Source organism: Fringilla coelebs (assembly GCF_963513975.1).
Source record: "Fringilla coelebs genome assembly, chromosome: 18".
Taxonomy (NCBI): domain Eukaryota; kingdom Metazoa; phylum Chordata; class Aves; order Passeriformes; family Fringillidae; genus Fringilla; species Fringilla coelebs.
This window is the reverse complement of record NC_140044.1, coordinates 8,710,796-8,737,787: the sequence shown is the minus strand read 5'-3', so window position 1 is coordinate 8,737,787 and position 26,992 is coordinate 8,710,796. Positions and strand designations below refer to the sequence as shown.

The 26,992-nt window shown below is 54.2% G+C and overlaps 2 protein-coding genes across 2 annotated transcripts in view; both read right to left on the bottom strand.

Annotated features, from left to right (window-relative positions):
• HNF4A (hepatocyte nuclear factor 4 alpha) overlaps positions 1-14,537 on the bottom strand; it is a gene marked incomplete at its 5' end in the record, with an annotated part of 32,457 nt that extends 17,920 nt beyond the window's left edge. Inside the window, one exon of the mRNA XM_084217662.1 lies at positions 14,489-14,537. Coding sequence (XP_084073788.1) covers positions 14,489-14,537 — 49 coding nt within the window. The remainder of the gene's footprint in view (positions 1-14,488) is intronic.
• Positions 14,538-16,602: 2,065 nt separating this feature from the next.
• Positions 16,603-20,285, bottom strand: R3HDML (R3H domain containing like; the record flags this gene model as incomplete). Its single annotated transcript, XM_084218024.1, has 5 exons — positions 16,603-16,735; positions 16,836-16,951; positions 18,009-18,141; positions 18,650-18,768; positions 20,025-20,285. 5 exons carry the CDS (start codon positions 20,283-20,285, stop codon positions 16,603-16,605), a joined length of 762 nt encoding a protein of 253 aa, XP_084074150.1.
• Between the last annotated feature and the right edge of the window lie 6,707 nt (positions 20,286-26,992).

Here is a 26,992-nt window from a genome sequence, read left to right as displayed (position 1 = left end):
ATTCGCATTTTAGGAGCACACAGAATTGTTCAAGCAGCCCTTTGCCCCCCAAAACCATGACCTGCATAGCACTTCTAAACAGCTCTTCTACCCTCAGGCTACAGGTCTGAATCTGAGCACAGGGGAGAGCCCCTGCTTGTTCACTTGAGAATGGTGATAAATGATCCTTTGCTGCAGGGGAAAGAGTCATTCTGTCAGTGCTGCTGTGGCACAGGCCAGAGCTCATGTGCTGGTGGCTCTTCCTTTAGGCAGATACAGTCCTTGCCAAAAATTGGTTTTATGATGTGCAGACTGGGATGGAGATGCAAGAGTAGAGTACAGCCCCCTCCATAGCCTCATCCCAGGGACCTCAGTCCCAATCCCAGCCAGGCCACGGTGATCCCTTTGATTAGATAAATGCTACAGACACCAGGTCAAATATGTGCAGGATTTGCCACAGCGTCTAGTAAAATATCGTAAAAGCAGGGCCTGTTCTGCCCTGCTCAGCAAAACAAACCTTTTGCTTCAATAGCCTGCTGAGCAAGGGGGCTGCAAAGGCCATTTACTTCCCAGGCAGGAAGGATTAGAAGGGCCAGGAATAGAAATCAGAGAGGCAGCATGTGCAGGAGAGCAGCAGATAAGGAGCAGGAAAGTTTGGAGAGCATCAGGTGGCTCACGAGGCCGGGGCTGTCAATGGGACGTGGTGTTTTCCTCCCAGGGCTGTGTTGAGTGTTGTTTTCTCACTGCCTGTGTCCTCTGTGGGTCACCAGTGGCCCCTCCCAAATCCCTCATGTTGGTGTGGAGGTTGAGGGCCGGACCAGCCAAGGACACCACGCACTTCCTTTGCCCTGGAGATGGGCTCTGATGGAGGCACTGGCTGCTCCCTGGGCACTGCTGCTGGAGACACCCCTGGTGTCTTCCCTGGTGTCTCCCCTGGTGTCTCCCCCTGGCATCCTCGTGTCGTGACTTTTGGGACAGCTTGCTAGTGCTGTCATGGCTTTTACTGGCCAGCAGGACCCCACAGCTCTGGAGCTGTTTTAGGTGGGAGATGTTCAAGTCAGCACCTACTTGTGGGGCTGTTTCAAACACTTCTGGCTACAGAAGATTTTTTCCATTTTTATTCCACACAGAGAGACAACTCATTGATAGGTGAAGGTTGCCCCAGACTAGGTGCTCTGGGGAAGCTCAGCTCCCAGATCTGCTTCTCTCTCCTGTCCCTGTTTTCTGTACACTCCACCCACTGTTTCCTATGTCAGGACATGGTTGCAAAGGAGATCATGACAGCTCTGGGGCTTGACCTGTTCTGTGACAAGTGATCCTTTAATTTTTATATGTTGAGGAGCAGTAAATCATTTCCCACACTGGCACGTCATGGCACGAATTCTGCCTTATCTATATATCCCTGTCTGGCAAATTTATGCAAACCTAAAGGGAATTCCCTGAAGATAAGATCTGTGCTTCTCAATAGGTGAGGATCAGGAACAGAGTATTTAATAGGGCGTTTTTGGAAAGGATGCCATCACCTACTGTGCTTGCCAACTCTTCATGTCCCGCAGGTGAGCAGGCTGCTCTCAAGGGGCTCTTCCCTGTTGCTTCTTGAACAGGGTGTTGTAGGATCAGAGGATAACTGATGTCAGAAGGGACCTCAGAGTCTCTGCCCCAGGCTCCTGCTGGAAGCAGGACCATCTGTGAGAGCAGCATGGGCTCCTTGCAGCTTTATCTAGTTGGGTCTTGAGCACCTCCAAGGATGGAGAGCAGCCTCGGCAGCCAGCTGGTGCTTGACTGTCCTCATGGTTAGACACTGGCTGAACCTCTCTGCAGTTTTTATGCCCCTTGATCTCCAGCCAGGCACCCTGTGAGGAACCTGGCCCCATCTTTTGGATGCCCCTGTGTGTGTTATGCTCCTGCTGTTCCTGCTGGCCATCTCTCCCCTGCTGCAGGACACGGCCCTGCCTGCCAGTGGATCCACCAGGCACCCCAGTCTGGGGCTGCCTGCAGATGTTCTGAACATGGACCATGGCCAGGAGCCCTCCTGCCCTTTGCTTTCCTCTCCTCTCACAAGAAGTGCCTCGCAGAAAAGGCACCAGAGCCAGCAGGACCCCCTCATCTTTCACCAGCAGTGCCATCGCTGGCCTGGCAGCCCTGACTCCAGAGCTCTGCTCCCTGTCACTCACAGCTCCAAGGCCACTGTGGAGCTGCAATATTTCACATGGTGCTTTATTTTTTCCCCTCATGCCCACGAGGCAGAGGTGGGCTCAGGTGTGGAACCTCTGCAGAGCAGGAAGCCCTGAGCACGGGCAGGGCCTGCTCGGCCCGCCGCCATTTCACAGCGAGCTGTGGGGAAGCAGGAAGCCCAGGTACAAGACAAAGAACAAAAGTCCCAGGGGAACGTCACCAGCGCAGTCATCTCCACACATGCAAAGGTCCCTTCTGCCTTTTTTTTTTTTCCCCTTTGAAATTTCAAATTCCAGTTTGTGGACAAAGTCCTGCCTATCTGAGAATATAGATCTCCGACCACTGACCAAACTCCACTTCAAGCAGTCCCGAGGACTGTTCTTCCCCTTGCCCACGGATGTGCCTGCTCAGTCCTTGGATTTCCCAGGATCATGCTGAAAATTTTGCGCTGGAGCACAGCACCGGTACTCGCACAAAGCGGATTTTGCACTTAATGTCAGCAGCTTCCTTTCTGGGAAGAACCTCGGGAATAACCAGGTAGGAGCCTTATCACCTACAATTCATTTGGCCAGCCATTGCAGAGAGAAAAGGAGAAGGAGGAACAAGGGCTTCCATTGTGCTTGTACCAGCAATTTTAGCTCATCATTTAAATAAGGGAAGGGGAAAAAAAAAGCAGCTTCAGAGGGGATGATAAACTAGAGGGAACATGAGCTTGGGGAGGCAGAAACACTTTGTATGGTTAACTGATAACTCCAATTTGCCTCTTCCCTCTCATCTTTTCTGATTCTCTCAATTAAGCTCAACTTATTCTCATGCTAATCATTTCTTGACCTGTTTATTCTGCATTAAAAAATTAACAGAGAGCAGTTTACTGCATGACTTGCTCACACAGAATTGCTACAGATTAGCAGGCATGCTTTAAGCCCCTACACTGATTCTTTTGGGTCTCACAGGCAGTCTGCACAGCTCGAGGATGAGCTTTTTTTTTCCTGTTTTTAAAGAACAGCTTTTTCTAAAGTCAATATAAACCCCCCTCCTTTCATGCCTTGAGTATATTTGCTCGGTGACTATTTCCAAATGGGAAAGATAAAGCCAAGGGCTTGTGTTTTGTCAGACTTTTTGTAAACAGGGGTATTTAGGCCATACTGTCAAACCCTCCTGCCTTCTACCTCGGCATGCTGTGACTCCAGAGCAGAGTTGTCAGCGTGTTAATAAGCAGCTTCAAGGAATTTTTGGGGGCTGGAGGGCTGCAGGTCAGTGCAGCTGCACAAGCCCCCAGATCATGGGGCAGATCTTTGCTCTGGGCAATCATATGACAGACACACAGATGGGGGTCTGCTCCCATGTCCTTCCCCAGAATGTCCCCAGAAGGTGTGAGAAGCCTCCAGGAAAACAGATGATTCAGCAGAGGTTGTTTAGGGTCTGTTTGCCCCTTGCCAGCTGCACACTGCACAGCCCTGCCCCAGCAAAACACTTCGTAGAGGTGAAAATGAGCCACCAACTCCATCCAGGGAGGTGGATCGGAAAGATCCAGCCATGAGAGGCAGGAGGAGACCACAGCCATGTGCCAGACCTTGCCTGGGGAAGATGCAATCAATTTTATCATCCTATTCCACAGCAATCACTCTTGGTGATTTGCTTTCCCCAGGGCTGAAGCGCCTGTCTCTGGGGCTGGGGCAGATTTGCTGTTTGGAGCTGGGGGCAATGGCCAGGACAGACAAACCCTGGGCAGACCCCAGACACACTGTCACTGATGAGCATGTGACATGTGGTGGCACCCCAGGCTCCCCAGCACAGCTCAGGGTGACAGAGGCAGCTCCATTGCAACCTGAGGGTGTTTCTGAACAGAGTTATCAAAAAGTAGCCACACCAACCAATACTGTCCTGGTCCCCAGACCACAAAATCCCCACAAAGAGAATTGAGGCAGCTTTTGGGCATGGGGAAGAGTCACTTTAAAGAAGGTATAAGACTCTGCCTGAACTCCTCTCCAAAAGCAACATGTGCATTTCAGACAAAGCTGGGATGATGCTGAGCCTGGAGGCAATTATTGGAGCTAAAATAAATAGCTGCTCTGCAAAAATGGTGGGGAAAGTACTGCAAACGTGGGGACAGACAGACCATTTCAGCATATACTGCTCTGGTGATAACACTGTGCTTGCCTTTCATCCCAGGACTGCAGAGGGGTTTATTATCCTGCCTAACAAGGGCTCTGAACTCTTGAGGAAGTAATTATTATTTCTCTTCAGAGCTGTTATTATGCAAGAACAGTAAATTTGAGCTGTTCCCGGAAGGGTGGTTGTACTTGAAAATGCCAGGGCATTTGCTGATGTGTATTTGCCATCACTCTGCCTGTCCTGGAACCCCTGACTGCATCTGGCTCTGGGACCTGCAGTTTTGCAGTTGTGACGCTGGAAATCTGTCTGCTCTGTTTTTATATAAAATCATGCAATGAGCTGGGCCCAAGAGAGAAAGAGGAATAGATTCATCTTCTTCCATTACACCACAGGCTGCAACTTGGCCCAAGCTACAGCTCCCACCACTGTGCCCCCTTCAAACCCTACACCATGGGCTCTGCACTCCACCCAAACCCCAACCCAGCAGAGACCTGGACACTTTTCTCCTAAACACTCTCCTGCCTGTTTGGGAGGAAGTCCAGAAAACTCTGACTTTGCCATGTGCTGTTCCAGGTTCACTGACTACACTGGCAAAAGCTTGGCTGAAATCCAGTGGTTTAAGCCCCACTGAAATGGAGGAGCAGGAGCCTCAGGGAAGCAGCAGCAGCACTGGAGAGAGGGTTTTGCTGCCAGCAGCAGACACCTATTGCTGTCTGTGCCTTGCCAGCTCACACATTTAGTGTGGCAGGGATCTCAGCAGCCTGCTCTGGACCTGGGGAGAACTTGTTTAGCAGGTGGATATGATTCCTTTGGATCTGAAGTAATCCTGAAGCTTCCAAGGAAAAGGATCCCTACTGAGCTCACAGTCTGGCAGGAAAGTGAGTCTCTCCCTTCAGCCCTGCCAGCTGTTTGCAGGGCTTTTAGGTTTCATTGACTTTATACATTCATTATACACACATGAAACAGCCCCTGAATCGTTTCAGCTGTGGAGCAATAGGTGAAGGAGGAGAACAGCCAAAATCAACAGTGGTTACACATCAAGTTTTACGTGTTGTTTTTTTTTTTTTTTTTAACATATCTTTTTGCAAAGCTAGGTGCATCAGCAAGCCACGCCAGGAAGTGACCTCCAGTGGCTGCTGGGGCTCTTGGGATCAACCCTCCCTCAAAATTAAGGCAAAAGACTGCAATGATGCTGAAGGGTGGAGGGAGAGCTACAACAGGGCAAGGGTGTCAGGGGACAATCTGAGCCCATGGCCCTGGAGGAGGGAAAGTAAAGAGCACCTCAAGGGCAAAAAGCATCTCCTTGGACCCAACAGCGCCAGCTGCCCTCCTGCCCCGGGCTGGCTGGCAAAGTCAACCCCAGCTGGGGGGCTGAACTTGGGGGAACATCTCAGGATAGGGCCATGTGTGCCTGATGGGAGGAAACACAAGGAAGGAGGGAGGCTGTTGCAGGTGAGAGCACTGGCAGCTCTGAACCGGGAAAGGAAGGCTGGGAATGGGAAAAAAAAAAAACCCACACAAATGGGTGGTCAGTTAAAATTTGGGAGATCTAGTTTGTGAAGACAGAAGGAAACAAGTTAGTGCAAAACACTTTTTCTCTGCAGGAATGCCTGAGTAACCTGTCATGTCCCCAATGTCCTCAATCACCAGAACACAGCAAGGGGTGAGTGAGAGCCAGACAGCTCTCAGGAGCTCCACGTCCACAGCAGCTGCACGCCCCTCACACACCCTCCTGTGTGACACAACCCTCCTGTCCACTGCCAGAGAAACAAAAACACAGCAGAAAGCAAGGTATGGGAACATGAGAACACAGCAGGGGCAGGGGATCACACGTCCCTACAGTTCCAGAAACCCACGGCCAGGACACTGCAGGGAACAACTGCCTGGCTCCCAGCTGACAAACATGGAAACTGCTGATCAGCCTGTGAGTATTCAACCTAGGTCTGCAACACTGGATAACACTATTGTTTGTCCCTTTACATTCCTGCAAGTCCCAGTGCCACTGGCCTCTTGTATCATAAAGAAATTAAAATATATTATGACCATAAACGACATCATTTGAGGAAATGAACCACTTGTAGTAAACGTATCATGGGACGCTGAAGCCATGAGCTCTCCTAAATCAGCCATGAGCTCTCCTAAACCAGCTGATAAAGAGGGCAGGTGTGACTGCCCACTGGCATGGGATGGTGGGGATGGTCACTGGGGCTGCAGGCTACCCCTGGAAGCACAAACCCCCCCACCAGCACAAGCCCTGCTTGGGAGGAATTGCTCAAGCAAGAGGAGCAGCTCAACTTTTGCTGAGTCCCAGAGAGGAATGGAGGCGGTTGGGGTGTTTTGGGGATGAGGTCGTGTGAGGCACAGGGGTCCAGGGCTCAGGAAGCACCAAACACGTCCAAGTTCCTCACAGTGCTGGCAGTGGTGTGCAGGAACCTGGACATGTTTGGTTCATCCTAAGCCCGCCCAGCCTCCTGACCTCGGCACCGAGATCCCCATGGGGCTGAAGGGCTGAGCACAGAGCTGGCTGGAGGGGGCCACAGAGGGGAACCCTAAAAACCTTTCTGGTAAGGACTCTGTGCAACCAGTAAAGTTTGCACTGGAAGTGTTTTTCTCTTAGTTGCTTCTAAGCTTTCGTTCTGAGGGCTGGGAAGTCCCGCTGCAGATCTGGCTCAGGAGCAGAGGCTGTGTTGTGAGTGGAAGGATAATCCCCAGGCCAGCTGAGGCTGCAGCCCAAGGCAGTAATGCCAGGCACTGGGAACTGGCCTGACAATGACTGAATCATTTCCCAGACAGCACAGGCAATCACTGGGGTATCCATGGGATGCCAGCCTGACCTCTTCCCCCAGGAGTCACAGCACCCACCATGCTGCCCCGTGTTGGGGTATCTCTCTCTTGAGCCCCAGATCCAACCTGGGGACATGAGCCATCGCCACCCACAAAGCCATTATGTGCACCCTGCACGAAGCAAAACAGAAACCAGAGCCATGAGGGTCCCATGCTCTGGGGATCAGCAATACCAGTGGGAGCGAGCATATTTTGGCAGCTCCAAACCCACACTGGACACCCTTCATTCAATGCCCTTCGTTCACATAAACTCTGCAGCGCTGGCTCTGCAGCTGCTTCTCTCCCTGCTACAAGTGCTGGGGGAGCAGGGGGGTACCTGGTGTTTCCTGGAACAGGTGGTATCTGCTGCCATTCATCTTCCAGGGGCGCTCAGCTCCGTGGGCAGAGCTAGGGGAGTCTGGCCCCTGGCTGGGGCCGTGCAGCCGGCGAGCCCCCCGCAGGCAGCGGGGCACGAGCCATGCCCAGGAGCTGCTTGTGGTGCAGAGCAGGCACAGGCTAATCCCTTAATGCTGGTCACAATGAGATTTGATGGGGAGCAGCAGTTTGTACTGCACAGCCACAGGTTTTAAAGGGTTCTGGCCACTACCCGGAGGAAAATTATAAGGTGGCTCTGGGTCTGTGCCCCGCTGCCAGCGCCCGCAGCAATGCCAGCTGCTTTCTGGGCCACCTTTCTGAGGTCCCTCAGCCTGCTCTCTGCCCTGCCACTGGGTTTCTTTAGGGCAGGAGTACCTGACCATATGTGCAGGCCTGGAGGATGATCCAGAAATTGTGCCTGGGTGTGTCTAACAGCAGGAGTGGGGCTGGCTCCTCAGGGAGAAGCTGCTTTTGGTTTAAAGTGTTTCTATATAAATAGCCAGAACACCATATCCTTGAGCAACAACCTTGGTCTCCCCTCCCAACTGACATCACAATGCAGGATGACTCAGTCCAGAGGGGAGCAGGGAGACTGCTGAGCATCCAGAGTTTTCTTCTCTGCAGAAAGTGGGGTCTGGCAAGTGTGGCCATGTTTATAATGGAGGAGGAAAATCGTGTGAGGGAACAGAGTGGCACTTCACTAGGGTTGTACAGGCACTGACTGACTGAATTGCTGAAAGGGAGACCTGGGCACCACCTGGGGCTGCATGGCTGTGACCTGACTAGGGCCAGGTCTCATCAACCTCTGTGTCCAGAAGAAGCATCTCAGGGACAAACCCATCTCAAACACCCATTTTCCTGCATTTTCCTTCCTCCTTGGATGACTCTTCCTGCCAAGCCCACCTCTGCTTTTGCTGTGCCAAGGAGAAGAGAGCTCATTCCTGCCCTCCAGACATCAGGCCCCAAGCTGCCCCTCGAAGGCACTAGTCTAATGGAGTAAAAGCATTCCTAAGCCATTCCTGCCCTGCCTCCACAGACTTCTGCTTCCATCCAGGCCTGCCTGAGTTAATCTGGAGTGCCCACAGTCAGCAGCTTCCAGAATGCTCCTGGTGGGTCAGGAATGGAGAGTGAGCAGCTCTGTCCCTCAGCTCTGTGCCCAGGGAGGGGTGTGCTGGCAACAGGGGCCGATGCCCAACATTCCCACGTGTAGCAGGGAGCAGCATCAAGGGCAGGGCTGGGACTGAACTGTGTGTAACCCCATGACACCTCCCTGCACCCCTGTGTTGCCACACAGGTTTTAGTGGCTGTAACAGGGAAACACACCCAAGTCAACAGACATTTCTCCCAGACAATGGCAGTCTCCAGGCACACACCCATGGATGAGCCACAGGCAGCACTTGGCTCTGCTTCCACCACCTCGGACCCACCACCTTGGTGGCAGCAGACTCTAGGCAGGGCTGTGGATCTGAAGCCTGGCTGTTTGTCCCCTTGTCCCTCCTGCATCCTTATTCCACTCTTCCTTTCCTATTGCTGCCTTTGGCCTGCCAACAACAAAACTCTGCATGAGCTGCATGAGCTGCTCCCTCAGGCATCCATCAGTGCTTTGTCCTTCCCTGCTGGGCCACCTCCACCTGAGCATGTCCCTGGCACAGGACCTGCTCAAGCAGCAACCCCTTACCATGGGGACCGTGTCACAAAATGCTCAGCATCCTTGGGAGCAGAGGGGGACAGAAGTGGCTGAGTGGGGCAGGAGGAGCGGGGCTCTGCCTCCATGAGGGGCACTGGGCCATAAACCCAGCGCGGTGGCTGTCGTTGTGTGTCGGCAAACACGTTGAGTGAGCTCGACTGTTGATTCTGACCATATAAACCAGTGTTGTGGCACTTGTTCAGGGTTGTGCAGGTTTTACAGCTCTTCTTCTGAGAAGTACCCATGTGTTTGGTTTTGCTCCTTCCTTCAGGTCTATCTGTTGACATTGGCTCTCCTAACCAGAGCGTTGAGCCATGCCAGGAAGCTGAGTGTGCGTCTCTCCTTGTGTTTCCCACTTTCCCAGGAGTTATCACCTATAAAATCTCACACACACCCATGGCTGGGACAGGTTTCTGGTGCAGAGGCAGGTGAAAGGTGTCTGCTTGTCCCCACCACTGGTTGGTGGGTTTGGGTTCCCTGTGCTCAGTGACAGGAGATGAGCCACCCACCCTGAGAGATGGATGAGCAAAGCTGCAGGGAAGGTCCTGCTCTGGAATTCTGGAGTGGAGTGAGCAAGGTCTGAGTTCTGCAGGGCTGTGATGAAAATCAGGCTGTCAAACCCACTTGGATGTGCAGAGAAGGAGAAGATGCTCCCAAAGCACTGTCACAGAGGATATGGGCTATGCCTGGTCACCCTCAATGGAGGCACACACTATCACCCATTCCTACCTGCGGCCCTCTTCCCAGCAGGAACTGCCAGCTGCAGCTGTGCCCTCAAAGACACCTTGGTGCTGGAGGCTCAGAGGGCTTGAGCTCACAGTGCTGGTCCCCATCTGTCTCAGCACCAGAGCTCCATTACCACGAGGATGCAGCTGGAATTCCTCTGGTGACTGCAGGATTTTGGGACAGAAAATCTGGTCCAGCCTCGCAGAGCCAGAGTCTGTTTGTTCCTTGACTTTCACAGCCACTTGCTCTGCCTGAGCTGCTCCTCCCACCCTTTGGTGCAGCACCCTGAGCCTACCTTATTTTTTGAGACATGTATTTCCTGAAGGGATTTGCTGAGTAATCTCTGTTGATGCTCAGGCTGAAGCTTGGACAGGAGCTGCTCCTGGGAGGAATTGCTTCTGGGACCCAGCTCTGCTCAGAGGCCCCAGTGCCTCTGCCCAGGACAGGAGAGCAGAGCCCTCAGCCCCGGGTTCACCCTACAACCCTTACCTTGAAATTCACCTTCCATGAAAATTCTGCAACATTTGCCATTTCCACATACATTTCTGCCAGGAACCTTGTTTGCTTGAATATTTGAGGAAAGCAAACAGAGAAGGAGCCTGAACACAAACAGTCATGGATGTTTTTTTGCAGTCTTTGCCCTGTTCTAACCACAAGCCTGCCAGCAGAGATACTTGCAGGCATCCCCTGATGTACCCCTTGGCTCTGCCCTGTGTGCTGCCCTGTGCCCCACTGCTGGCCCTGGTCCTGTTCCAAATAAGGCTGTATCTAGAAGAAATTCACCCAGCCCTTGCTGTCTGTGGGACCACCATCACTCACCCCCCCTTTGCACTCATGCTAAGTAAACATTTTTTAATGCCATTTAAGAAATGTCAGTCGATGACTAACAGAGTATGACTGGCAGACCTACATCTGCCCTGCTGAGTTCAGAACATTTCTCAGGCACTTCTCAGGCACTTCCTGAGCTGCTCACCTTCCAGAGCTGGAGCTCATTTCCTGCTGACAGCAGCCCTCTGGGCTCACTCCCCCTATAAAAATACCATTGTGTTTCGAGCAAAGCCGAAGCTGAGGGAGTGCTGCTGGCCCCATAAATGGCTGGAATGAGGTGGGAGAAGTCACAGCCCTGTGGGTAAGTGCACACACCCTGTGACACTGAGCAGCATCCCCAGCTCTTCCCCAAGGAAACATTCATCAAGCAGCAGCAAACAGCTCTTGGGAGCAGGCCAAGGTGCTAGCACAGTGATTGTGCCTTTTAGCACCAGTGGAGCCCTTTCCAGCTCACAGCCTGTCCTCAGTAGGTGGTGAGGATTGTGAATGTGCCTCCAGGTCTCTCCAGAGCTGCAGCATCACTTCCTTCTCCCACAGGGACTCACCCAGGGTGCTGGGGACAGGCCAGCTTTGTCACTGCCTGGCAGGGCATCCTCCAAGTCCTTTACACAAGGCACAGGTCTGATGGGAAGGAAATAAGTGCCCCTGAGGTGTCATTTAGGGAAAATGCTGATGACAGTCTGGGGCAGGGATGGATGAGGATGGTTGCAGTAACTGCAGTGGGGGGATGCTCTTACTGATGCCACCACTGCCAAGAGAGGGCCAGACCTGCCCCAAGGCTGAATGCCAGTGCCAAGCTTCCCCATTAGAATGTACCCCTGGCTTAAGATGGATGCTGAAATCCTGAAGCTCCTAAGATAGATGGGGAGAAGGGAAAATCAAAAAATCTTTCCATCTATGAAAAGAAACTGAAAATAAATCTGTGACCCTCTCCAAGGCTGAAGGCTCCCCTGGAGGCCCCAGATGTGCCCCCATCAGGCATGCCAGCTCCATGCCTGTCCTGCTGAGGGCTGGGAGCTGCTGGCTGCAAGGGTATTACTATGGGCACGGCTGGGGCTCAGCACCACCACTGCTGTGTGAGCTCCCCCACTGCTTTGCAAGGGAATAAACTTCCCAGTGACCCTGGGAAGGGTTTGGCCACCACATTGCCATCTGCAGGATGGTGCATCCCAGCTGCTGTGCCCACTCTGCTGCCCAGCCCCAACCCAACCCTACAGAGCTGCCAGGGAAGCCAGGCACTGCCCAGTCCCCATCCCACCAAGCCTTCCTCACCTCTATTTGGATAACTTTTTCACCCATTTTATTTATGAGGACTCCCCTCCTTCTGCCAACACTCTGAGTTTCCTCTCACTTTAGTCTGGGAGGCCCATCTTGCTTTTTTTATTCTTAGTATTTCTCTCTCCCCCTTGCCTGGCCCCAGGCTTGCAGCAGGTGCTGGCCAGAGCCTGCTTTTGTTGGGCCATGGGAGCAGATGGGGAGAGCAGCCACAGGTGGGATGGGCAGTGATTCCTCCCCATCCACCCCACAGCACCTGGCTCTGCCTGCACTTGCCCAGGCTCAGCACGTGGCTCAGTTACTGACTCTCAGACTGAAAAGTTAAAAACAACTATAAAAATCTTAATTAATAAAAATAATCTTTAAAAAAATTACTGTCAGAAATGTTTACCTGCCTGTGTTTAAGTTCACTGATGTGCCAGGGCAAGTGTCTGCTCACATTAGAGCCAGCTGCAAGTGGGCAGAATAACTTCATCCTAAGTGATTAAAGAGCTTGTTCAGCTCCTCCTGTTGCATGTGCCAGGCAAAGCTGGTTGCTCACTGCAGAAATGAGGTTGGCTTTGCACCCTGAAACAAAGCTGGATGCAGGCACCCTGGATGTGGGCACAGCCAGACCTGGCCACCCTGCACCACCACATCTCCCAGGCTGATGGGAGCATCCCTTGAACCTCCCCTTTTCCTGCAAATGAGGTGCAGGTCAGTCCCTGGGAGCTGGGTGGGTCAGGAGCCGTCTCCCGGCAGCAGCAGGGGCTTCAGCCTGGGGGATGCTCAGCACTGGCTCCTCCTGGGCCAGTTCCCCCTCCAGGATCTGACCCTCTGCCCATCTCAGAGGAATTAATCCTTCCTTTCACCAGCTCACACGTGTCCTTCACCGCATGGCTCCTTGCACTTTGTCCAAGCAGCACCACCTGGACACAAAGACACAAGCTGCACTAAACAGACCAAAACCTGCACAGTTTCCTGGGCATTTTCCTGCTGCTGACTCCTGCAGCTCAGAGGCAGGAGTGAACAGAGCTCCTCCAGAGACCTGGCTCCTGTGGACTGGGGGTGCACAACTGGATAAAAGCAGGCTGAAACTCAGCATTCTGTAACTGCTTGATCACAACTGCCTGCTCCAGTGTCACTACAGCAGATCCTATATAATTCCTACACATTTCCATTGCCATAGGCCACGGACCCACCAAAATGCTGACATGCCCTGTGTCTGGCCATGGCTCACCCTGGGGTGATGTTACCTGAAATAAAGTGATCTGCAGGGTACTAAAGTGCTGGAGGCTGGGGCAAGGAGGCACAAGGCAGCATGAAGGCCACAACAGAAGTGAGTTAGGGCTGGAGGTGACACCTGTGGGAGGCTGCAGGCCTGGATCAAGGGAAGCAACCATCTAAATAGAGACCATGAGCAAAGTGCAGGAAGGTGGTCTGAGTCCCACAAGCCCTCCTGGGACCTGGGTTTGCACACACAGTACCTAGAAGGTGGGCTGGGCAGGGGCTGCATGCTTGTAAAAGAGAAGAGGAGCAGGACATGAAAAATAGCGTGAGGAAAGCAAGGTAGTGTGATGGGGAGCCCCATGGAGTGTGATAGAAAGCCAGAGGAAGCAATGGAGAGCCCTTGAGAGTGATGGAGAGCCACAATGAAGTGCTGGAGAGCCATGAGGATGTGATGGAGAACCTCTTAACTTTGAGATCTCAACTGCTGGGGCCTCCCTCCACAGCCTGGCCATGCCCAGGGAACCAGGGTTCCCAGAACACACGGGACCAAACCAGCTGTGTGGGGATGCTGTGGCACAGGCACAGTTGTCCCATCCTGAGGATAACCATGGGCTGATATCAGCCCGGGCAAGGGCACCTGTCCCCAGGGGTCCACGTGCATCTGTTGGCAGCTGGCATCTGTCAGAGCCAAGGAGCACAACGCAGGGCTGTGCCCACTGTGCCACGCTGGGAGCACAGACACAGGCCTGGCAGGCATCTCGCTGTGGCCAGGTGAGCAGGCAGCATTGTGCCAGCTGATGCTGTGCCCTGCAGAGGCTGGAGGCTGCTGCTTGTCCAGGCACTCCACTCCCTGCTGGGAAACCTGCCCAGCCGTAACGCCGGCCCTGGGCAGGAGCACGGTGCTGGCAGGTGCCCGCTGTGCCCACTCACACAGCCCAGGCGTGCCACGGGCCACCTGCAGCCTGTGTGTCCTAGGGCAGCGCTTCACCTCCTCTAAAGTGCTGCCACTTCTGCTGCGAGCCCAGCAGCAGCAGCCCCTCTGCCAGCACGTGGGGCCGCTCTGCTCCCTCAGGCACGTGCCTTCCTCTTTGGGTCAAGCAGAGTGAAAGAGAGAAAACACACATAGAGGATTTACATCACATCCAAATCAACCAGAACCCTTCTCCTGCCTCCACCTCCAGCCTTGCCTGAGGCGGGGGGAGCACGGTGGGGCCGGGGGCTGCTGGCCGCTGCCAGCCCCGCTCCCCGCGAGCGACGCCAGGCCGGCAGCGCGGGCGCTGGGAACGCTGTACTCACCATATGGAGCCTCCATCTTAGCGCTTAGCTGGGTGCCTACATTGACCATGTCTCGCCGGCTACTGCTATGGGGACTTGGGGCGAAAACCAGAGGAAGTAGAGGAATAAAAAAGAAATCTAAATAAATAAATAAAAAATGTCTCTCACTAAGGAACTAGGTGAAGGCAGGAGGGAGCGCGGAGAGGCAGGGCGAGGAAACCTGCCTCTCCTGTTATCTTATTGATTCGCTTAATCAGGGCTAATGTGGGTGGAGATGTTAAATAGTAACCAAGCTCTTATGGAAACCAATCTGCAAGGTGCCGTTGCTGTAGCTATAGTAACTGCTGCCAAGCTAGAAACTCAAACACGGCTTTTACTGGACTCTTTTGGGGCTCCCGCTCGCAGATGGTGTCAAGGCCGGGGCAGCCGCCGGGCTGGGGTTCACCCCTGGCCACGGGGAGCAGGGGCAGCCGGATCCAGCTCTGCAGTGCCCCAGGTGCTGCTGGGTTTTGTGCCATCGCCCGCCCGAGGCAGGAAAACCAGGTCTGAGCCTGTGCACTGCAGAGGGAAAACACAGCATGGGGGGCCAGGGGCCGTGGGATGAGTGTAGGGACTGGCAAGGGCACAGCAGAGCCTGGCTCAGGAACAAGGGGCAAAATGCCCAGGCCACGAGTCGAGGCTTGTCTGCCTGGTGCTGAACCAGAGAGGTTGTTTGGGGATGCTCTGGTGGATGCAGGGTGATACCCAGAGCACAGGACGGGGCACAGGGCGCTTGCAGCTCCTCCCTGTCTCTGTCTGTTCCCCAAATCAAGAGGTGCCACAGCCACTTATGGTCATCTGTGCTCCCTCTGGGACTGCTGCATCCAGGACCTCATGGAAGCAGATGTGCAGATGGGCTCCCCATGAGGCTGTGGCAGCCCCTGTGCCACTGGGGGCTCCATGACGGAGCAGTCTGGGCTGCCAGGGGCTGTGCTGAGGCCAGCAGGGCCATGTGCAACAAGAGTTGCAGAGAGGACACCAAGTATGTGGAGAATGCAGAGCTGAAGCTGAAAAAATGATTATCCATCAGCACAGAGCCTTCCATATCTCCTGTACATCTCAGGAAGAGACCAGGCTGGAGGAGGTACAGAGGCTCAGGATCCCCCCAACACCTCAGCCATTGAAACCCTGTAGCCCTGAGGGGGCAAAATTAAGGATATCTGTTCCTCTGGAATGGAAAAGCACATCCCAAGGGAGCATGCAGTGGGGAGAGTGCTGCTGGATGCAGAGGGCTGCAGCACAGGAATCCACAGCTGGATGCTCAGATCCAAGGACCTGTAATTCAGGAATCCCTGAGTTTGTTGAGTGGTCCTAGAGGGGGAAGGGATGTGGATAATGGGGTGCTCAGTGGCACTGGGGGCGAGGTGGAGCAGTGGGATGGTGTGGGACAGCATGGGCGGGACACTGAGTTTGTGGCCCTTCAGCGTCATCACCAGCCCGTGTCCCAGCAGTGCTGGCTTCTCCCACACGATGGAGCAAAGCGCCCAGGCATCTCCTGTGCCCGTAGCCCATGGCCCCACCAAGGGCTTCTGCACCCCTTTTGCTGCTTACCCCCAAAACCAGAGCAAAGGCACTGGCTCGGTGTTACCCCGAGGCTTCAGGCTGCGAATGAGGGAGAACCAACACAAGCACGGGGGTCTCCAGGCTGCTTTATTGGGGGGCTCAGAGCTGGGGCCCCAACAGTCAGAGGGGCTGCTGTGAAGCAGGAGCATGCTCAGGGTTCCCCACTTATCCAGCTGCTCACCACGAGGAGAACATCTTGGAACACTTACACCAGCCTCTGCCTTAGCACCAGGAGGGACAGTGGGGAAAGCCCCCTGAGTCTGCAGAGCAGGGACCATGCCAGCCAGCCCCACTCCCTCCATGCACCCCAAAACCATCCCCATTTCAGAAAATAGGGACCTGAACTGTCTGTAGTTCCCCCAGAGTGGGAAGCAGCCAGACAGCACTGCTGGAGACCTGTGTTAGAAAAGCATTTTCCTACGTGGCATTAGGATGAAGCAGGTTGGACAGCCAGGCTGCCGGGGGGGTCAGTGTTATAAATAATTCTTGTTCACCCCATCTCCATTCCCAGGGCTCCTCCTGGGCCTGCAGCCCTAGAACCAGCTGACTTGGTTGGATTTGACTCCGCTGAAGCACATGTTGTTGGAGCAGCCCCCGCCGTAGGTGGGGGGGCAGGCTGAGCATGGCCTCCCCACCTTGTAGGGTGCTTCTCCCAGCCAGTTACCCCTAAAAAGAGAGGAGGGCATCACCTCTGAGCATCATCAGCCCACTGCTGACACCGCTGTGGGGAGGGAGGATGGCACGGGGGCTGTCCCTAGTCACTTACTTGATGGCATAGTTGCAGACCAGGAGGATGGCGTGACGCCACGTGCTGCCCCACACCCGCACGTTGGCACAGGTGCCCAGGGCACAGCCCAGGCGGCTCGAGGTTGCCCACACCATCTGTGCCAGGACAGAGAACAGACACTGTTGGTGTCCATCCACCCAGACATCCCACAGTGATAGCCCCGGGATGCCAGCACAGAGTCTGTTCCCCCAGGGAATTGCATCCCAGCTGCCTCAGTCTCTTTGGCTGGATGCTGGCCCATCACAGGCAGTGCTTTGTTACCAGAGAGTGAGTTTTGCTCTCCCTCTCCTACCTGCAACCTGCACTGCTCTGCACAGGATTGCCTTTCCAAGCTCCATCCATGAGCAGCAGAGTCTGGGTCACTGCTCCAATTTACCCAAATTAGCTCCTAAACCTCACACTGAATCATGGCCAGCAGCTTACCCTGCACACAGGGAGGTTGAGCAGAGACTAAAGCAAGTTAAATCTCTTCCATAAAAAGTGTATATTGCCCTTTTGCAACCGAAAGCACCCCTGAGTATCCTCATGGATGAACCTCATGAGGATGCAGATGCTTAGGTAAAGGTTGGATCCATGAAGAAGAGGTAATTAGGGGTTGGCACAGCTCTGCTGCCAGGCAGAGGAACAGAGGAGTTTTCCACCTTGTGCTGGCCAGGCTGTGTGTGCCAGGGGACAAAGGGGCAGCATTCCTAGGGAGCCAGAAACAGCTGGGTGCAATGAAGCTGTTCCATCACAGAGAAGAGGATTCCTGCTTGGCAAAAGTACAAAGCAGCTTTTTTTTTTCCTCTTCACCACCTTTAAGTTGCCAGATGTGCAGTGAGGAGAGAAAGGCCAAAGGAGACGGAAAAAAGCTTTTTAAAAAATAGAAACCTCCTTGTTAACTGGCCAGAAGGTCCCAGCTGCTCCTCCAGTGGGTTGTGAACCCCTGGGGACCTTCATGCAATAGCCCAAATGCTGGAAAAGCCCAGGGTGGGAGGGCATGGCCGGCATCCCTCCAGCAGACACACTGCCAGCTGCCAGGGTTTGACCTGCTTGATCTGAAGCTGGCAGCTGCCAGGGTTTGACCCTGGATCCCAGCTGCTGCTGGCAGAAGAGCTGTGAGCTGCACAAGGCCCCCCTTGCATCTGGATCCTGGGGGGCTGCAGTGCTCACCTGCGTGTAGTGGCTGCAGACGGAGCCGCTGCATTTGGAGGGGCAGCGGGGGTTGCACTCGCGGGGGTGCGGGAAGGAGTAGTGCTGCTTCTCCTGGTGCCAGGATTTCACCATGTCCATGACAGAGCGGTACCTGCAAAGGTGCTACAGCTAAGGCGGATCTCCTCCACATCAGAGGTCATGGGTTAAGGAAAGGAAGGGAAAGATCCACAATGAGGAAGCAGAGGAAAGAAATGGTTTGGAACCAGGGCTCATTGGGAACGAGCATTCCTGGGAAAAAGGGGGTAATGACATCCTTGTGCCAAGCCCACTTGTGCTCGAGGCTGGAAAACCAGAGACACCTGAGTGCTCAGCCATGTGGAGGAATCCAGGACACACATCCCCCTGGTCTGGGTGCCTGGCAGAGCGGGGAATAACGGCAAACTTCCCAAATGAGCAGCAGGCACCTCTGCTTTCCTGTATTTACCCATCTGCAACAGCTGGGCCCTCCTCCTCCACCCTGGGGTCCTTGTTGTCCCTTCCAGCTCCATCTCACTCCATGCAATGTCTGCTCCTTAGCTGAGGGGCTGCTGCTGCTCCCCCTGCAGCATCGTGGGGTGTGGGGTTTTCCCAGGAGCTGACTGTGCCTGCAGGGCACTCACCTGCCCGATTGGATGGAGAGGTTCTGTCCCACATACTTCATCAGCTCGGGGGGGCCGTGGTCCCACAGGCAGCGCGCAGCCCACGCCTCCGCTGCCCTGGCCAGCCGCTCATCCCACACCTGGCCCGGGAAAGGAAAAGGGCAGGCAGGAGTTTTGGCTTCCCAGAGGAGGGAAGAGGAGAAACCTGCTCCCTTGTGCTATGTGGGCTTTCTGAGCACCCCTGAGTGTCCAAAACAGGACTCGTGCATTAGGCTAGAAAACACCCAAGGGAAGGAAGGGCAGCAGCATGTCCAGGAGCCATGGACCTCCCCAGCTGCTGCCACAGCTCTGGACACACAGTGTAGCAGAGCAGGGATGCCCTGCAGTGCTGCAAGCCTGTGTGTGTGATTCCCTCCAGGCATGAGCTCCTGCACGAGGTGGAGCTGAGCACAGGGGTGAAACCCTGCATCCCTGTGCTGCTGCTGCAGCTCACAGCTGTCCCAGCCTCAGTGCAGCGCTGGCACAGCCTGACCTGTGAGCACAGCTGGTTCCTTCATGCATTATTTAAAGCTCCCTCACCCATCCTGAACGCCTTTGGGGAGATGCCTGTGTGAGTTACTTTGGAAGGCAGGAATTTAGGCCAAGCAAGAAGCAGTGCAGGATGCTCCCGGGCATGTCTGACCTGCTCTGGTACCCAGCAAGCTGGGCTGCTGTGTGCTTCTCCAAACCACATCCAGGGACCACCCAGCTGCTCCCTCAGAGCTGGTGCCCTTCCTGGGAGCAGAGCAGCATGTGGCACTCCCTGCCCTGAGGGTCCTTGCCCTGTGTAAACTGGAAATAGCTCTTCTCGGAGGACCTTTAGGGCTGGATTAGGATTTCCAGGCAGGGTGGACAGAACCTGGGGAAAGCTCTGCCCAGGGTGACCCTCATCTGGAGTTGCCCAGCCTGTCCAGGCTGCCCATCCCCTCCTTGACTCACTCCTGCACGTTTCTTCTTCTGGGAGCTGGCACCACTTGGAACACTCAACAGGGACCCTGGAGATTGTGATGGGATCATCCCTGACAGATGCAATTGGGGAGAGGCTCCTACCTGGGCCTTGTGTTGGGACCTGAGCTTTTCATGCTTGTAGCCACCTCCCAGATGTCCCAGACACAGGCCCACTGATCCTAAATCTGCCCTCATGGGGAAACTTCTCTGTGCTGGGACTCCATCCCTCCTGCACAGAGGCTGCATGGGTCTGCTTAGCCCCTGGGACACAAAAAATCCCCCAGGGCATGTGTTTGGCCAGGAATCTGGCCAGCACCCTGACATCCCTCCTAGGCTGGGGCTCCCACCTCAGAGGTGAGCCCCTTGATCCCACCAGAGCCGTGGACTACCCTGCCACAGCCCAACTCACCATGTATTCCATATTGGCAGCGGGGGGGGACACCTGTGCCCGCACTTGGTTGTGGTAGTCCAGAATCACACTCATGTCCTGGGGGGAGAGGAATCGCTTCCGCCGGCCCCGCGGGACCCCGTCGCCCCAGAGCAGCCCCGCGGCCGCGCCCGCGGGCGGGGACAGCAGCTCGGTGGCGTTGGGCAGCAGGAAGGAGCTGGACAGCTGTGTCACCCAGCAGCCCAGGGCCGTCAGGTACAGGTGCAACTGGAGCACAGCCATGCCAGCCCACCCGCTGGGATCAGCCGGCAGATTTCTGCTTCTCCACGGAGTTTAGCAAGGACAAGGGGGATTGCTGGTTCCTGCTGCTGGTGTGCAGATCTAGGAGAGAAAACAGCACAGGCATCACTCAGGATTGCAAACACCATGCAAGCACCATTTCCCAAAATAAGCTGGAAACAAATTTTCTTTTTCCCTATTAAAAATAGTAATATTTAAAATTTATCTCTTTAATAACCTCATTTATCAGAGCAAATTCCGCAGGACTGTCAGGGATATGCCTGGGGAATTGATTTTCTTTTTGTTTTAAAAAGAGATTAAATCAGTAGAAAGTCTCCCCCATTTTTTCATTTAGGGCACATACCTGTGGCACAGGGGATAGTTAGGAGTATGCTGAGAGTCACTGCAGCCGCCTGCCCTGTAACTTCCCAGGAGTTTGGATTGTTGAATAAATCCCCAGCACAAACAGAAATCTCACACAAATAAAGAAACTCACGGCAAGACTTAAAAACATTGTTGAGAAATCCTAACTACTCGTTAGGATTTAGGTGGAAAAGAAAAATTAGCACTTCAAAAGTCGAGTATTTTATTTAAAAAAAAAAAAAAAAAAAAAAGGGAAAGCGCTGGAATATCCCCTCATCCGTCAGCCGATGCACCTCCTAGCATCCCTGCCAGCCCTTCCCGGAGCAGCGGGAGGATGTTCCCGCGAGCACGTACCGTGAGCGCTGCGCTGGGAGCGGCGGAGCCCGGCGGCGGCGGCGGGATGGACCTGCGGGAACAACCTGCCGGGGCAGATGCGGGAGGCTCGGCTCAGCCCCGGCGGGCAGCCCGCTGCGGCCGCTGACGCACAAGCTGCATCTTAACTCTTCCCCCCGGGAACGTCCTGAAGTTTGGAAAGAGCCCTGCCAGGAGATTTATAGGCTGGTGAGTGCCTCCGCGCACACGGGCTCACGCAGGCACACGGAGCCCCGCACGGGGCCGGGGGGAGCGAGCAGAGCACGGCTCGATGCCTCGGCGGGCGGAGGGGCTGCTCCTCGCTGCTGGCTGGAGGTTTGTTCAGGCTACCCACAGGGACAGATTCCCAAAGTCATCTCTTTCCCGTTCGTTCCCTAGCGGGGATCTCGCTGGAAGCAGCGGGCAGAGAAGCGGACCCAGGTCGGTGAGGGATGCACAGGGGGTTTTGCCCCGGTAAGGAAGCAGCAGGAGCCCCAGGGTCACCCCACTTTGGTGCAAGCTTAGCAGATGGCAGAGATGTCCTTGGTGTCCACACACGTCCCTGGCTCAGCAGCTCTCCCCGTTATAGATGAAGCCACTTGCCGGGCTGGGCGTTGCCACCTGCGTGTAACCCAAGGACCGGGACTTGTCACAGCCCACGGGGACTCTGCCCAGGGCCCCAGCACTGACCTGAGCTGGCAGTGCCCAGCCAGGGTTATCTCAGGGGAAAGCAGTGGGCTGTGCTCCCTCCACGGTGTCCATGTGTCTGTCCCCAGGGAGGGGAAATGGCTGTAGCATCTGAAAGCCATATCCTGCAGCATCAAGTGTGTTTCCCTACAACATCCCACACGGTCACGGTGCCAGGGGACAACTGAGTTATTGCAGGTCACAGAGACACCTGGCCAGCTGGAGGGGCTGCTTGCAATGCCTGTCACATCTTCCTCCCACCGTGCTCAGAGCCAGCACAGGTGGCCATGTGTGACCTGCAGCAGGGCTCGCTGCTGACATCCTCCCATGCTACAGTGCCTCAGGTAAGCAAGGGGCTGGTCCCCCTGTGCCTCACCAGTTTTGGGTTCACCACAGGTGGCTTTGCAGCCAGGATCTGGCTCTTCAGGTGCATCAAGAAGAGCACCAAGGCCAAACTCCCTCTCCTGAGCTGGCAAGGGGCACAGAGATGGAGTGCAGGGAGGAGAAGGCAGTCCCACAGCAGCAGCAGGTCATTTTATCTCATGTCCACAGCTCTGACTGACAAGAACTGAGGATCCCAGACCCATAACTCCCATCTGTGCAGGGACTGACAGCATGTGCCAGAGCCTGCCTGGCTGCACCCAGCTGCCCCAGAAACCTGCTGTGCAGCAGAAGCTGACCAGGAGCTCAGGGAAGGGCAGAGCTGAGCATGGAGCAAGAATAAGGCCCAGGTGCTGAGCTGATGTGTTCTATCAATACAGCCTCACCCTGCTGGGAGCCTCCAGCAAAAGAGACCCCTTTGTATGTTTTTCCTGGCATTGTCTCTCTCATAAAGCAATTCAAGGTGCTGTGGGCCCTGGGGAACTGCTGAGATGTGTGCCAGAGGGGTATTTCCATCCACTCCCCACCCAGCAGGTGGGATGATGGTTGTGCCAGTGAGGAGACAGGGAAAATACAGCTGGGGCATCTCTGGCCCCACTGCAGCACTGCAGGAGGGGATCCCTCAGTGCAGAGGGCAGCAGCACTCCATGAACCAGCAGGGCTGGGTATCCTGTGGGGGGCTGTGCTGTGCTGTGGATGGCACTGGGAATGCTGGGGTGCCAGGGTGTCTCCCATAGCCCTCTGACTTTCCTGGCTGCCTGTTGTAGGGGTCTAACCAGCTCAGCCTCACCTTCCAGCACCAGATCAGCCCAAAACACCAGCCACCTCTCTGCAGGTGCTGGGCAAAGTGCCATGCCCAGTTTGCCAGCCCTGCAGACACCCCTGTTTCATGTTCATCTATGGAGACCGGCATGTCAGCTCCAGGGACCAGCAGCAGGACAGTGCTTCGTGCTGCACCAGGGGGACAGGCACTGGGGCTGCCTCCCTCCACTCAAACCCAGATATCAAATCTCTCATTAGCAAGGCTGGTAAAGGCAGTTTTGTTCCCAGCAGATTAAAAAGGCAGATGGGGACATGCAGCAGTGATCTTAACTGGGCAGACTGGGAGGTGCAGCTGCTGCCAAGTGCACACTGAGGTAAGGATGCTGGGGCCGTGTTGTGGAGAGGGTGGTTTTTAATGATCTATTCTTTCACAGAAGACAGAGCCCTGAGCAGCAAATGTTCATCCAACACTGTGAACTGCAAAGCTTTTAATTTGGGATTTTTTTTTTTGAGTTTTTGTCTCCCTGGGGGCTCGGGGAGATTGAACCCACCGCAGCTCCCTGTGCCACGCAGCAGCTGAGCCTCTGCGCAGAGGCAAGGCAAGGGTTTTGTCTTGGGTGCAGATTGAAAGCACTGCTTAATCAGCACTCCACGAGACAATCCAAATTCCAGGAACTGGAAGGGGTTTGTGTCCCTGCCAGGCGTAATATCCTGCAGCCCAGACTGGCCCGGCTGCCAAAGCACACGGTATCTGCAGCGAGGACCTCGCTGGGAGCCAAGAAGCACATGCATTCAGCTGGATACAGCCACAGCAGGCAAATTCCCATTTTAATGAGCATCAGGGGGAACAAAAAAGATAAATCACTGCGTTCAAGCACTCTCTTGGCAGAGACACCTTCTGATGCTTTTATGACCAGCAGACAGCAGCTTGCTCCAGAATAAGACATAATGGGACTTGCAGGATTTCTCTGTCATGTTTATTTCTCCCATCTGTTGGCTTTGGGCATCACCCACCACCCACATTCCAAGGTGGTAGACGGTGACATGAGCCCATACAGGACTGAGCAGGGCTTTGCCCTTTGCTGACGTCAGGATCTGCTGTGCTCCCTGAGCCTCCTGATGCCTGGAGCAGGTTGATGTGGATTTCCATAGCAGGAGCCTTCTCTTTACTGGGGTAAAATACAATGAAACCAGGGTCCTGTCTGAACAAAACTTTCCCCAGGCAATGCACAAACTCTGTTGCTTAAGTAAAATATTCCCCTCCTATTAACTGACAGGCTCATTTTCCATCTTTGCTGAAAGATGTTCCTTTCCCCAAAACATCAATGAGACCTCCAGCTACCTTGGTGCCCACCCTGGCAGGGAAGAAAAGTGGGGCTTTTGGTGGATTTTTTCAGTTCTGGAGCCCTTTGGAGGTCCAGCATATCCTAAGCTTGGTTCCTCCTAACACATCATGAAGGGAGATCTCCCTTCTGACTTGGAGGTTGGAAGATTTGATCTCCATGTCTTGTTACTTGAGTAAGCCCAGGCTGAACTCCTGTACGTTCTTTTGTGATATTCCAGGAGTGAAGCACCTGTTGAAGTGTAACACAACTGACATCAGTCCCAAAGTCTGAGAACTCCAAAGTCATCCTTCCTATTTAGGAGTTCTTTGTATAAACTAAGCTGAACCTTGGAGGAAGAGCTATGTCAGACCTGACACTGAAGAGGTGACCATCAGCAGGGACAGGAGCTCTCCTGGAGCCTTTCATACAATTCCCAGCACATCCCTCTGCTTCAGGTGTAATGTCCTCTTATAACCCACAGTTCCTGCTTGTGCATTTGCTAAAGAGAGGAAAAAATCTTTCCCATTTAATATATAGTGATGATGTAGAAGGGCATTGGTTGAGAATGTGGGCAGGAGCCTGCACCTGTGGGTCTGACCACCCAGGCTGGGCTCAGCAGGGCAGCAGAGAGCAGCCTTGCCCTCAGTCTGGCTCCTGACCCCTCTCCAAAAGTGACCTGGGCACTACAATTAGCTCCTTTTAGTGGTGCAGCTGGCCAGGACTAATGCTTTTGAGTCCTGAAGTAAAAACCACTTGTTTTGGGGTATTAACTAAGGTGTCCCTCAAGGCTGACATGATCCTCCATAAGCTCCTTGTGAAGAGGTGGGCGTGAGCCCCCCACCTCTCCCCACAACACCTGTGGCACTGTCAGAGCTGCGGCCCCACCATCAGCCTGACTCTGCCTGTGAGGAAACTCTAATGGCCAATGGCTCCAGCCAGCACCAAGATATATTTGGAACCTTTGAAAGGTGAGAAATTTTTCCACTAGCTCTAGAAATAAACATCTCTGAAGTCAAGCTCTGTGGACAGTAGTTGTTCGCAAAGGTATTTTTTTACACTAACTAAGTTTAGAAATTCACTTAAATAACACGGAAGCTCCTCTCAGCACAATTTGGAAGATAGTTAATTTGCTGCTTGCTAACAAATGGTTGTTTAGCCCAGTACTGTGGGTGTGTGATGGTCTCACTGCACACTGCCAAGGTGTGAAGAAACTCTCAGCTCAGTGGGAAGAGGGACCCATCACACCCTGAGTCAGCTGAGACCAAGACAGACCCAAACCTTGGAGCTGAACATCAGCTGTGAGCTCCTCACCAGCTGCAACCAGGCTGGGTCCTGAGACCCCCTGCCCCACAGCAGTGCTGTGCCCACCCCCATCCCCACTGCACACCCACAGCTCCCCCAGCAGGTGCAGCCCACACCCAGCTGTGCCCACAGACATGTGCCAGAACTAACAGCCCTGGAAACACGCTGCTGGGGGAGTTTTTACTCTGCTGCTGCCAGATTTCTGCATGATTGTTTTCCAGGCTCAGCGGTGGGAACCCCATTGGTCACGCCCAGGAGTCCTGGTGGGAATTTCCCATCTCACCAGCCTGCACAAAATTCATCATCTGGGTGAGCTGAGATCATGTCTTTCCTCATCATCTGACGCAACCACTGTGTAGTGGTTGGGAGTGGTCCAGCAAAGGGCTGGATCAGCTGCTGGATGGGGGCTAGTGGATCCCAGCCCCAAAAGCCCAGACCCAGGGAAGTGAAGTCAGGACACCCTGGCAGCCTCACCGTGTAATTTTCTTGCTTGGACGGGGGTGTGCCACAGCTTGACTGCAGCCCCTGTGTATTCACTCCATTCCCTTTTTTTCCAAGACCAAAATTAAGATAGAAACTGAGCACCTGGCACTGCTTCACAGGCAGGATTTTTGTAGCTGCACAGGGAGGTCTTGTTCCCATTGCTCCTCTTCTTGGGGTGGCCCCACTACTCACATGCCCATAACTCCACTGGGGTACCAGCAAACACCCTCTGACCATCCCACCAGTGCAAGGTTCCTTGTCTCCAGCTGAAAAGGGTTTTCACTGTAGAAAAACGCTGCCAGCGTTTGTTTGTTTGGCTCAGATTAGATGGCCGGGGCTGAGAGAGATACTGCTTTTCCTCCCTGCCTCTGAAGGAAGGGGGCGATGTTTGCAGCGTTTTTTCATGCCCTGGGATGTTGGGATGGGTGTAAATTCTCTCCGGGGTCTGCCTGGGGCAGGAAGGTGGAGGTGCTGCTTAGGTGGGTGCCGATCATCCAAAGCCTGGGGGGATTGAAAAGCAGGCTCTGGTGAGTGCAGGGAGAGGTGCAGAAGGAAAGGCAGAGCACAGGAACTCTCAGGGGCACCCCAGTGCCAGGAGATGTGCCTAATACTTACTTGTTATATAAAAATATTTTGATCAAAAATAGATACATCAAAAAATTTTTTTTGACATATAAAAATATTTTGATCTTTGGATGTAACCACCAAACATGCTGCAAATTCCCTACAGCTCACATCATACCCTTCCTATTCACTTGAGAGCTGGGGGGAAAATGTGTGACCTGCAGAGGTTTTCAGATGCCTGGGCTTGTGGTGGCCCATGAGGACCAGGGCTGATGAGGTTCATGATGTCTTGGTGCCCCTCCTGTGCTTCCCCTGCCCTGAAACCAGGGGAGGTGAGAGCTCTCAGGGTCAGGTTTGGGAAGGGGGTGAGGAATTAGCCCAGCCCAATCCATCTACATTTGTCTCACCTGGTGCTCAGCTGTTTCTGCTTTTTCCCTTTCCTTTTTCCTATCAAAGCTGCATTTTCATGCTGTCCTGATAAGCAAGAGGAAG